Genomic DNA, 12,928 nt, shown 5'->3' on the forward strand with positions numbered 1-12,928 from the left:
AGGGTTTATTTTTGAAAATTTTCTTACTCATGGTGGTGCTTCAAGACTGATCTGTCGACCTCACTCATATGTACGGGGGCTCCATCGTATACTCTCGCCAAGGCGCTGATTTTCCACGGCACGGCACTGTCTGTGACATTGAAATGTTTATTTCCCTGTAACAGATGGTGAACAGTATATTAAGTTATAAAAAATTATGTACAGTAGTTATAATTGGAAAAGCGCAAGTTGGCTACAAAGAAAATTAGAAAGGAGGACTTTATTCCCTTTTTCAATATCCAAAACAATATTTATCTTGATCTTTCTTAATATTGTTTCTCATTAAGTAGTTGATGGAGTCTGCGGCGTTCTTTTAATGTCAAAGATTCTTCCAACCGAGGCATCTCAAACCCTATTGTAAACATTCGGTCCAATCGAACACCATCCAGCGCTGACGGTTGAAGGTCAATCATCTCATCAATCATGAACTCAAAATGATCTTCATACTTCTTCTTGGCGTTTCTGTACCTAAAGAGGCATGTTCTACCACTGAAAGACAGGAAGGAAAAATCTTTTTGTAGCTAACTGTACTTAATAGTACACTAGGTCTAATAATAAAGTCACATAATAGTCTAGGACTTAATTTTTTTAAAAAGAACAATGGGAATTTTTCGCTTCTTCCCTAGTTGTTACATCCATCGATGATCACTTGAGTTACAAGCGATTTTAATCCATAGATATTACATACAAGTACTGACACTTTATTCTCACTTATAAGCAATAAAATTGAACAATGAAAAAGCCTTAAACAACCTATCTACCAATCAAAGCTCCAGAAACATATTCCCATTATCCCCAAAATGGCTGCCCTGACAGACTACAGCAATATTCTTATATATGTACACAAAACAACTTAAAAAAAAGTAGGTGATGATAAAATTCGATTCATTTGTTGCATTCTTGCGAGCTAATTTTATAGGGTACATGATGATACAAAATATTGATTATGGTGACGTACAAGCTTTCAGAGATTACAAACGAGATGCAAAAATCGTTTTATAAACTTTCGTTTGAATGGAATAAGAAATATAATAGAAATATACACAATCGTTCGGTTGTAGTATATCAGTACCATTACACACACCGAAGTTAGTGTGTGTTTTCAATTATGTATATAGTATAAAACGAAATTCAAAACTATTATTTGTAGTCTAGATAGTTGATATGCTTTATTTTCTACAAGTTGAATGATTGTAGTAGTTCAAATGTAGGATAGTTCTGAATGATAAAAGAAGTTACATAATTGTCCATATTTAAAGTTTACTGATGTTAATACTGTAGTTGTAGGCAAACTTGTGGAGTGCTCAAAATGACGTACAGATACATTCAGTGTTTTATAAGAGCTACTATCTCGTACGTTAAATTAACAAACAGTGTATTCTTTAAAAGTAATAGTGCAAATTTACAGTAGGGGTTCCGGTTCATCCATAAATTCATTACATTTTTACTGTCTTTTTTTTTTTTTTTTTTTTTTTGCCAAATCTGTCATGGTTTCCCGTTTCATGGCGGCATACTAATATTCATGAAATATGAACTACTCTTACAAGGAAATCCACTCTTACAGATTTAGAAGATATTTCTTAAAGGACGAGTTGCATTAGTGGATGCAGATTGACTTTAAGAAGGCTAAGTGCAAATACAGTATGTAGACAAACAGCATAAAACCTACAGTGCATAAAACATGAGAAAACAACAACTTAGAAACCATGCTTAAAAGCACAAATGGTACTTTATCCAGTTAGGAAAGCAGCACAGCCGAGAGCCCGTGCTAGAGTACAAACATATATCATAAGAAGCACAAGAAGCACGCTCCATCCTGTTTAGTTGGTCAGCACAAGCAAGATTTCGATCTATTCAGGTTCGAGGCAGAGCGAAGCTGATGGGCTCGCGGGGTGTGTATCCGTACGGAGCATTCACGGGGATATGCGTGTATTCCGTCAATTTTATGACTCACCAGTTTCCACAGATCAATCTGCACACAATTATTTAGGCACATAAAAAAGGTACGCATGCATAATGTCGTAGGGAATCATGTAGAGGTAGAAAAGTGAATTAATTATTTTTTAAATTTGACAACGTGGGCTATTGTAAACTTGCACGGAGATTACTGTGTAATCTTCCATATGGAAGCACTGCTACGGTGGATATCCTGATGCGATATATGTGCGCTTTCCCAGAGATACACAGAACATTGACATGAATTATAGTTCGCCTGCTTGCGCCACGTTGACTGTCTGTGCTACTCGCCTGTCTTGTCCAGCATAGGTTATAACACTCTCCAGTGGGTTGAAGAACATAATTCACCTGTGAAGGAGTACCTAATGAAAGTAGAAAGTAGTATGGAGGGTTTTCCAGGAATGAATTTTTAAAATAGATAGTATGTATGTGCTGGGTTACTCAACCTACACGAATTTATTGACAATTTACAAAAATTAATTTCAACATCTATGCGGGAGGGGTATTTTAAAGTTGGGGGTATAAATTCATGCAGAAATATTTTCACAAACAGATATGGTTTTCAACTACTTGCCCCTACTTCTCTACGAATTAATAAGTAATAAAAAAAAGGTTAAAAGAAATTTGAAAGAAACGAAGGTAAAAATTTGTACATCTTGTACGTAGGCGTATAAAGACCCCTACCCACAAATTGGTTGCTGCATTATTGCTCGTATAACATCCATTTTCTCTGTCTAAAACGAAAAGTATCTGAGTGACATTGAAACTTACTAAATTGACGCATTGCCCACGTTGAGAAAATTTAATAGTTTGAATCTTCTATTTTAAAATAACTGAAAAACAAGAGAGCATTATACTATTTAGGTATTGTTCATCTAGCTAATTTGTAATTTTGTGTGAAATTATAATTGCATCAATACATTTTCAACAATATACAGCGGGTATTCGACACATATCTACATAATTCCTACGTGGTGAAAAATATACTTGTAATATATGTTCATAGAAGGTGCAACATACCCTATACGCGTAATGTTCACGCTCGCATAATGTCTGCACCCCAACTTCAGAGAATTTTTTTAAAACAGAAAGTGACCCGCGTAATGTCCGCACCCTAAAAATCACAACTTGAAAATTTTACGTCTTGTGGTATTTCTAATGGGCGATTCTCAGCGTTACGCATGGGACATTTGTACACAAAACTGCTTTTTTAAACAAAAATGTACTTTCAAATAAAATAAAAAGTATGTCGAAATTAGGGGGAAACTATTAGTGCGCAATTAAATAAAATGAAACACTCAAAAGAATTGCAAATTTGAGTTATAAGCCAACATTAAGCGTTACGCACGGGACAGACGAAAAGCTCATTTGACAACTTCAAATTCACTGGACATTCTCTGCGATTTCTGGCAGCATTTTCATTTCATATACCATCATTTATGTTCTACATTCATTCTCCTTAGTGTGCATTATGTTTTTGAAATTGAAAAATAGAATTTATTTAGCGTCAGATTATGTTTTCTTTTTTGACTCACCGTTACGCACGGGACAGAAAAGCAACCATGCAATTGTTTGGTTGTTCTCAGACTGTCATTGTGCAATATCCTTACTAAAGAGATTGATATTTTAACATTAACATTAGGACATTAACAAGCATAGAAAATTTGCATCCATAATTTAATTTAAATGAATTAAATTACGTTCCAAAGTATCAAAGTCGAACTTTGCTAGGCAACTAGCTTAGTGCTATGGGGTATTTGTCTGACATGTGAGTACTGCTTGGTGGCGTTCAAACCACACAATGTTGTACAATTGTTCAGCTGCGTGATCCTCTGTGCTACCTACCAAACGTTGAGTCGTTTGAACGCTGCCATTGTCACGTGAATTGCGGGCAAGTGAATTGAAGGGAAACAGTTGGTTTTTGGTATGATTGTTTGTTACTTTACAGTGAAGATTTGATTTAGTGTGAGTTTTTAAAATAAGTAATATGGATTCACAGGCAAGTAATTCTGTTCCAAGTAATATTGTCAGTGATGAAGTGAATCAATAAACAGAAGCAATGAGTGGCGCTAAAAGGGCTAGAAAATATAGCCTTAAACATAGGAACAATGTGAGACTGAAAAATAAAGTGAGAATGCAACATTATAGGCAAGTTAAAATATTAACTCTTTCCTCTCACGTTCCTTTTGCGAAAATCATTTCATTGTTTCGTTGTTGGCCATTTAGAAGAGGAAAACACACTAAAATGTAAAGAAGAACAAGGTAACTCAAGTTAGATTGGTTAGTGAGTAGAATAAAGGGGGTTCGTCCCTGTGGGAAAATTTTCCGAAAATTTCCCACAGGAACGTGCCCTGGGCGCTGTTGCTAGGCTGGTATACGTATGTTCATGCTCTTGGACAGCTACCAGCTGTAGAAACAAGATGAAACATGCCTTTTCTTCTTCTCGTCTTGTATTGGGTAGTTATTTGAACCCCCAGCCCCGACACCTCCTGCAAAGCTAAGAACGGAAGCTCCTCATAGCATTGGGTATCTATTTTGGACCCCCGCAAGCCCTCGTCCCTCCTGCGAAGCTAAGAACAGAAGCTTTTTATACCATTTCATAATGTTTTAACAACGTAGGATGAAAATTTGCGTTTTCTTCTTCTTCGTCTTCTCGTCTTTTATTGGGTAACTATTTTTGACCCCTGCCCCTCTGGCGAAGATCGTGATTTGATCTTTGATCGAAATGATCTTAGTTGCTAAGGGGACAGTTGCTATGTGATATAGTATTGTATATTGATCGGGTTTGGGCCCCATGTACTAATGATGGACAACATCGTGTTCGTGGGTTTTAACGAGTGTTCGTATTTAGTAGCGGAAGGGGGACCAGATGGCACAATGGCAGAGCGCTTACATCTGGTGCATGGGGTCCCTAGTTCGATTCCCGAACAAAGAAGCTTACGATGGACAATATGGATGTGGCTAGTTTTTGGTGTAAGTTGCATTGCAGTGTTGCCAACGGGTGGGAAATTATTGTGGGAAATGTAGGGGTATTTTTAAAAAAAATCTTTAATCGAATTTCAAAATTTTTTGTATCTAGCACCACTGCTGCTATATGAGTTCAAGTCACCTAAACACATTTTTTGATGTGTTGACAAGGTACAGTGAAATCCTGAAGTCCTGGCTTCGATTCAAAGAGGGAAAGAAAAAAATTCTCTGTGTCTGTCAAAGAGGGAAATTCTCTGTCATCATACACATGAAATTTTGACACTTTTTACGCCTCAGAAACAAAAATCAACAGATACGCCGGGGCTACAGCTTCTCTAATTATCCTATTGAAACTTTCCTTGCACATGTTCTATTTAATTAATTCTTTCATAATCACTCACTTGCAGTAATTATACGTGTACTTTAGTCTAGAGAGTATAAGCGTTGTTCTCCTATTACTATTCAACAGCATTGTCTTAGAACATTCTGTATAACTTGTATAAATATCTTATCAAAAGACAATAACAAACGAACTTGAATTCTGGAAACACACACACACACACACAAGATCAATTCGAAACCTAATAGTTCTCTCTCTCTTCAAATAGATTTTTATTGGCGACATAATTTTTTATTTGGTATCATGACGTACCAATAGAAGTGTGCAAAGTGATCTACCACTGAGTCTCTTTACATAAAAGTTAAAGGAGATCTCCCTCGTGGATAAGCGGTTAGCGTACGTTCCTTCAGCGTGGGAGATCCAGGGTTCGATTTCGCCTGAGAACTCCTGTGGTTTGGATTCCACGTTATTTAGCAGTAGTAGACCTACGTCTCATATAGCATCGCTGATGTATAGGGCGTTAAACCATTAATCAACACAACCGAATCAAAAGTTATGGGGTGTATTTTTTCAATGATGAACATGATTAGTAAAGTATGATGATGGTGTAAAGGTAATAAGCATTTCATTAATTAATTAATTTAAATCTTTTAGTTTTCAAATTCAAGAAAAGCGTATATTTAAATTAACAAGACGTAGGGGATTGCGGTGGTTTCATGAAATAAAATGTCACGAAAATTTTCAGTTTTACGTCCCATGTTATGCCGTATAGAATAAAGAAGACGGTAATAATGAGAATGAATGAAATAGTTGAATAAAGGAAGTGAAAGGAAACGAAAAAAAACAAGAAAAACTGCACATATAATATTTATCCCCCACAGAAGTTATCAGTATCCTTTCGCTTTACTGAAGGTCCACGAAGTGTGTGATAAAAGAATATATAGACGGTGATGCATTTATTATTGTCGTGTATTGCACAATGATTAGTGTATTTTTAAACCTTGATAAATGCTATTCATCATGTTCGTACAATTACTTTATCAATTTATACTTTTTATACATGATTCATGTAATATTAAAACAGTATTTGAGATATAGTACTTGGGTGAACTAGTGTTGCCCATGTCTCGGATGATTCTGTATCGTCTCGAATTTGAAAATGCATCGTGTTCGTGCAATTACTCGCAGGAGGGACGAGAGTTGGGTGGGGTCCAAAATAGCTACCCAATGCAACTCTCTGAGGATGTAATGAAGCACTCTCCTGCGTGAGACACAAAACTTAACACATTCGCAAAGGATGGAAAATTTCAAGCTCATCAGTTCTCCTGATCATATTGTGAGAACATGATGTCTTAACAAATCACACGAACAATTTCAATTTCTTTGATCACATAGAAAGTAAATCGTAAACGAAATAAGAATAAGCTGAATTACATAAATAATGAAATTTGAAACTAAGTAAGCCAACGGAGAGTGTAATGAGAGAATTTGCTCATCATGAGTACAAAGATTTATTACATTAATTTTACAACTAAACTAACACTCAAAAAAGTGCTAATGCTATATACAGGCATATCAATTATTTATTAACTTGAGAAAGGCCTACGACTCGATTATGTGGGAAACATTGTATATCATTCTTACAGAATTTGAAATAGCAAGAAAAGTTATTCGTAACGCCGTCATACCTCTCTGTGAATAAATGTAGCTATCACAGTTCATTTTATGATAAGGACAGTTCTCAGAAACGAGATATGTTTATTACTCGTTCGCACCCGGCAATGCTATGATATTGCATTCTTCTTCTTCTTTCACACACACTCTCTTCCTGCAACGTGATACAACAAGGAATTAGCATACAAACCTCTAACTAATCTTGCATTACACGAAATCGAAGAAAACCACGAGAACGTCTTAAGAAGAGGCATCTCATCAACTACATGAGCTTTCATAGTGATTCGAATCCTTTTACTTTTCGCCTCTTCATACAGACCCTCAGCTGATGCAGCGTTATTAAATTATAATTCCATGTCTTTCTGAAGATTTAGATTTTTTTAAAATTGTCTCCGATTATGCTATCACTGTACGTAAACCAAAGCTGTATGTATGCAATAACTTAACAGTTCTCCTTACGTTTTTCCCTATAATTCAGCGCAGCTCTACCAACTTTTAATTTTCGTGAAGTAGGAGGCATCTTCTAACGCCATTCACTTGCTTCGCGTTGAAAGCATATTTCTTTTTTTAAGTTTTAATACCGCTTTGATCAGCATTAAGGAGTTCGATTATACACATACCCATTGACACTAGTGATGGGCAGTGGGAATATTCCCGGTGGGAAGGAATTTAAAAATAGGAATATTCCCGGGTTTTTTCCCTGGCCTATAAATTCCCGGGAAGGAATTTATTTCCATTTCTTTACGTTATCTTCCAAATTATAAGAACAATATGACTAATTACTTTATTTTAATATATTATGATTTAATTCTAGGTTTTAAAGAATATGGAGGTTAAAAAATTTAAAATTCTTTGACTGTACTTTATATAACTAATAATATAATTTTTGTTCCATTTTCATTTGCACTAAAAAGTAAGGTAATTGTTTAGAATTGGGGGGACAAAAGTAGCAAAAAGTAGGATGATTTATGGAAGAAATGAGTTGATAGTGATGTTCAAGTAGTCAAGAAAGTATCGAACACATTTTTTTTAGGGCAGTAGGGTATTTATACAAAACGGAAAGGTAAGTGGAAGTGATTTATGTGAGAAAAGAAAGTGTATTGTTGGTAACGAAGATAGAAAACAACGTGCCATGCGGGGCTTTAACTCACCTTCATTCACTAGCGCTCGCTCTGCAATGCTGTCTGAATTTAATGTTGGTAACGCAATTTAACGTATGAAACCATAAAACAACCGCATCGGAATAGAATATCGCAAAAAAGTAGGTGCAAAAGCTGGCCCCCAATGCTAAAGAAGAGCCAAAATTAGCAAAGTACTAATATACAAATGATGAAAAGGAACCATTTTGTAAAGTAATTTAGAATTATGTAGAAATAGAGATGAAGTACTATTAATAAACCCTGAACCACCATTAGTAATAGATGTCAGTCTGTCTCCTCTCTCTGACTCGAATTTCTGAAGAAGTACTCGGACTTCTTTTACATGTGAATTAACGTATGGAATTTCGAGAAATAGGTAGAATGAAAGTCGTGTATGGCAATGTTACGTGCTAAAATATAAAGATAAGTAAGTATCTTGCAAATTTTGTGAACATAAATATATATGCGCAAATGTTGATAAATTGGTGAGACATGTATCTTCTAGCATTTACCCAATCTAATTAGTTTATAACATTTATAAATTTAATGTTGTTTATAATATCAGCAATAGAGTCAAGTTGAGCAAATCCACTTACATATAAATTTAAACTTACTATATAATTTACTATATAATTTTTTCACACATATTTAATTGATAGAATATATTGTAAATAAATATACATTTATGCGTACTTTCTAAATATAATAAAGTGTTAATAAAGTAACATGGTACCATTCAGAATATACATTTTAAAGAATCCTCTGTGGACAACAGTAATAATATGCTGTGACATAAAAATTAATTCAACTTTGAAATCATAATATAGTAATAGAATGCAATTTTCTTTCTAATTGTACATAACTTCCCGGATAGATTCCCATTTTGGGAATCTTCCAGGGAATATTCCCGAAAAATATCTTCCCGGGAATTTACCCATCACTAATTGACACATGCTTACTTATATGGGGTCCGGGGGAGCTTCGAACGATGAATATCATATACTATATTACATGAGACCCAAGGCTAATCGATTACCGCTGAAAAATTGATGCTCTAGTGGTTAGCGCATGTGTCATACATAAAGTCCTAAACGCGATTCCCGTTGAAAGCAAAACATTTTTTTACGTTTTAATACCACTTTGTTCAGCATTACGGAGTTCGATTATACAGACAACCATTAACACATCTTTCCTAAGCTCGATTAACGTAATTTCATACTTGGCCTATCTGCAAAACTGACTTTGAATACTAATCATAGCATCGTTTCCTATGGGAATGTGTTTTGAAAAAATATCTCATCACGGCTTCAACACAAGCATCAAATTCGTTGGCATAATTTGATCTTGGGGGTTCTCTGCATAAGTGATTTTGATTACTTGGGAATGTATTTCGAAAAAGTGTCTCATCACGGCTCATCATTACAGGCATCGTCAGTTTTTGTTGATGTAGTTATTAACATAACACCTTTCACATCAAGACTCGGGAAAGTCGTGTTTCAACTTGTTTATACAGACATCTCTATGGGAATATGACAACACAAGGCCCCTGGGGCGACTTAAGTATACAAATTTTCATCCTACGTTGTCAAAACATTATGCTATGAAAAGCTCCCGTTATTAGATCATCCTCAATCTGATGTGGAAGTCAGTCGAAAATGTATATATTTCAAATTTATTTGAAGATGAAAGTCTCACGATTATATTCAACTCTAGATCGTGAAGTACCAAATTCGATCCCAGCTCCCATTAAAAAGGATTTTGTGCACAGAATCTTCAGAAGTTAACGAAGCTACAAAACTCCGATAAACTAAATCCAGTACTATTCTGATTAATACATCTACCTTTAGTACTTACATGAAGTAATGGTTCGATTCTCGGTGAGGGAGCATTATGATTCGAGTTCTAGTTCCTCCCTGAGTTCGATTCTCGCTGAGAGAGTACGCATATGTGCCTTTAGTGGGTGCATTATGTCCGCAAGTTAGTGAACAAACTTAAAAAGTTAAATGTAAACAACTGGAACGTACAGTTAAGCAATTTTAACATATAGCCTACAGTAAGCCGAAGGCTTCGGAAGGAGATAGGACAACTACTAACAAAATACTTCTTCTTTTAGCCTTTCAAACTAGTCTAATAGCTACCACGGATTTGTGGTTAACGTGGTCCTGAGTTCGATTTCCGGAGGGAGAGCATTGAAATTTAAACGCACTTCACTTGTATTACAGTTTAAACTGTTGATTCATGCCTCAAATAGTCCTGCTGCTGTAAAGAAAATATTTTAGTTTAACGTCCCACGTTTATGCCCATTATGCTAAGGGAGACGGATAAGTAAGGCAAATGAATGATTGACTAATTCGTAGAATGAGAATATGGGAGTAGCCCGTGAAAACCCACGGACACAATATTGTCCATCATAAGCTTCTTTGTTCGGGAATCGAACTAGGGACCCCATGCACCAGATGTAAGCGCTCTGCCATTGTGCCATCTGGTCCCCCTTCCGCTACTAAATACGAACACTCGTTAAAACCCACGAACACGATGTTGTCCATCATTAGTACATGGGGCCCAAACCCGATCAATATACAATACTATATCACATAGCAACTGTCTCCTTAGCAACTAAGATCATTTCGATCAAAGGTCAAATCACGATCTTCGCCAGAGGGGATGGGGTCAAAAATAGTTACCCAATAAAAGACGAGAAGACGAAGAAGAAGAAAACGCAAATTTTCATCCTACGTTGTTAAAACATTATGAAATGGTATAAAAAGCTTCTGTTCTTAGCTTCGCAGGAGGGACGAGGGCTTGCGGGGGTCCAAAATAGATACCCAATGCTATGAGGAGCTTCCGTTCTTAGCTTTGCAGGAGGTGTCGGGGCTGGGAGTTCAAATAACTACCCAATACAAGACGAGAAGACGAAGAAGAAGAAGAAAAGGCATGTTTCATCTTGTTTCTACAGCTGGTAGCTGTCCAGGAGCATGAACATACTGTACGTATACCAGCCTAGCAACAGTGCCCAGGGCACGTTCCTGTGGGAAATTTTCGGAAAATTTTCCCACAGGGATGAACCCCCTTTATTCTACTCACTGGTAGCTTTTTCGGTTTCCTTGAACCAATCTAACTTGAGTTACCTTGTTCTTCTTTACATTTTAGTGTGTTTTCCTCTTCTAAATGGCCAACAATGAAACAATGAAATGATTTTCGCAAAAGGAACGTGAGAGGAAAGAGTTAATCTTTTAACTTGCCTATAATGTTGCATTCTCACTTTATTTTTCAGTCTCACATTGTTCCTATGTTTAAGGCTATATTTTCTAGCCCTTTCAGCGCCACTCATTGCTTTTGTTGACTGATTCAGTTCATCACTGACAATATTACTTGGAACAGAATTACTTGCCTGTGAATCCATATTACTTATTTAAAAAACTCACACTAAATCAAATCTTCACTGTAAAGTAACAAACAATCATACCAAAAACCAACTGTTTCTCTTCAATTCACTTTCCCGCATTCGCACTAGGGGACGGGGCTGGGGGCTCAAATAACTACCCAATACAAGACGAGAAGACGACGACGAAGAAGAAAATGCATGTTTCATCTTGTTTCTACAGCTGGTAGCTGTCCAAGAGCATGAACATACGTATACCAGCTTAGCAACAACTCCCAGGGCACGTTCCCGTGGGAAAAGCTTCGGGAAATTTTCCCACGGGAATGAACCCCCTTTATTCTACTTAGTGTACAGTATGATATATTTATCAAGTGATGAGAGCGACATTAATTCAAAATACAACTTTGAAGACGATGTTCATAATGATATTTGAACCCTCCAACTGACGGGCTCATAATGGACAATGTTAGAGCACGTGTATTTCTCCTAGTGAAATTTGATTGTGGTTCTTCTAGAAATAGGATTAAATATCGGTATGTATATGTGTCTGAAAGTGATGTAGAAGAAGATGGTGGCATTAGAGTAAGTAACATATCTGAAATACATGGACAGCAGTTGTACAAAGTTTCGTTTTGATGAAAAAAACAGATCTTATGTCTCATTTGATCGTTTTAAATATACTTCAAACATGTAATTTACTGATAAAGGGTGAAAGACTTAAGTATAAAGTTCCAGAACCAATAGCCATTTTTGTACAGAACTAAAGAGTTTTGAAGCGAATCCATTCGCCCCCTACAAGACTGTCAAACCAACTTAGATACCTACTTTTCTAATGAAAAGAAAAATGTGTGCTTTATCATGATAATTTGTTTTTAAGCCTCATGGTAAATGTTTCTATGTAACTTAACGTAGACGTTTTTAGTAGTTATGTTTAGTTGTGTTCGATTTAGTTTGTCTCAGTAAATTTATGTTTCTTTGAGTTAATATAAAAGTTTGTTCTTCATTGTTTAATCTCAGTAACAATAAACGCGTATTGAAATCTTAATAACTTAATTTTGTTCACTTCCTTGCATAAATTTGTAAATGTCCCATGCGTAACGTTTCGCACGGGACAACATTTCTATACCTCATGAAATAAATAAGGAGGATAATAAACAATTTTAATAAGTACCACTAACAAGCTATTAATAATTCTACTTTGGAGCAAAAGTTTCAATTCTTTATCTTCTACAATTACAAAGGAAAGACGAAAAATGCATGTTTTCCGTTACGCACCCGGAGACCTGAGTTTGTTTTTCGGCGAGAACTTATGTAGTTAGCATTTTACGTTAAGCAGTAGCTTCAAGTCTCATATTGCTTTGGTGCTGAACGGGTCTCGAAACCTCAAACCACTCTTGTTTTCATTTGTTTATATTTATGAAGTGTTTAATT

The 12,928-nt window shown here is 35.9% G+C and overlaps 1 protein-coding gene across 3 annotated transcripts in view; it reads right to left on the minus strand.

Annotated features, from left to right (window-relative positions):
* Positions 1–228: 228 nt before the first annotated feature.
* Positions 229–12,928, minus strand: part of LOC145683487 (uncharacterized) — a 134,650-nt gene continuing 121,950 nt past the window's right edge. For all 3 annotated transcript variants that reach the window (XM_081754821.1, XM_081754823.1, XM_081754822.1), the window contains exon 3: positions 229–528. In XM_081754821.1, coding sequence (XP_081610947.1) covers positions 306–528 — 223 coding nt within the window. In that variant the 3' untranslated portion in view covers positions 229–305. The remainder of the gene's footprint in view (positions 529–12,928) is intronic.

The sequence above is a fragment of the Thermobia domestica genome, chromosome 4 (genome assembly GCF_964235325.1).
Source record: "Thermobia domestica chromosome 4, izTheDome1.hap1.1, whole genome shotgun sequence".
NCBI lineage: Eukaryota > Metazoa > Arthropoda > Insecta > Zygentoma > Lepismatidae > Thermobia > Thermobia domestica.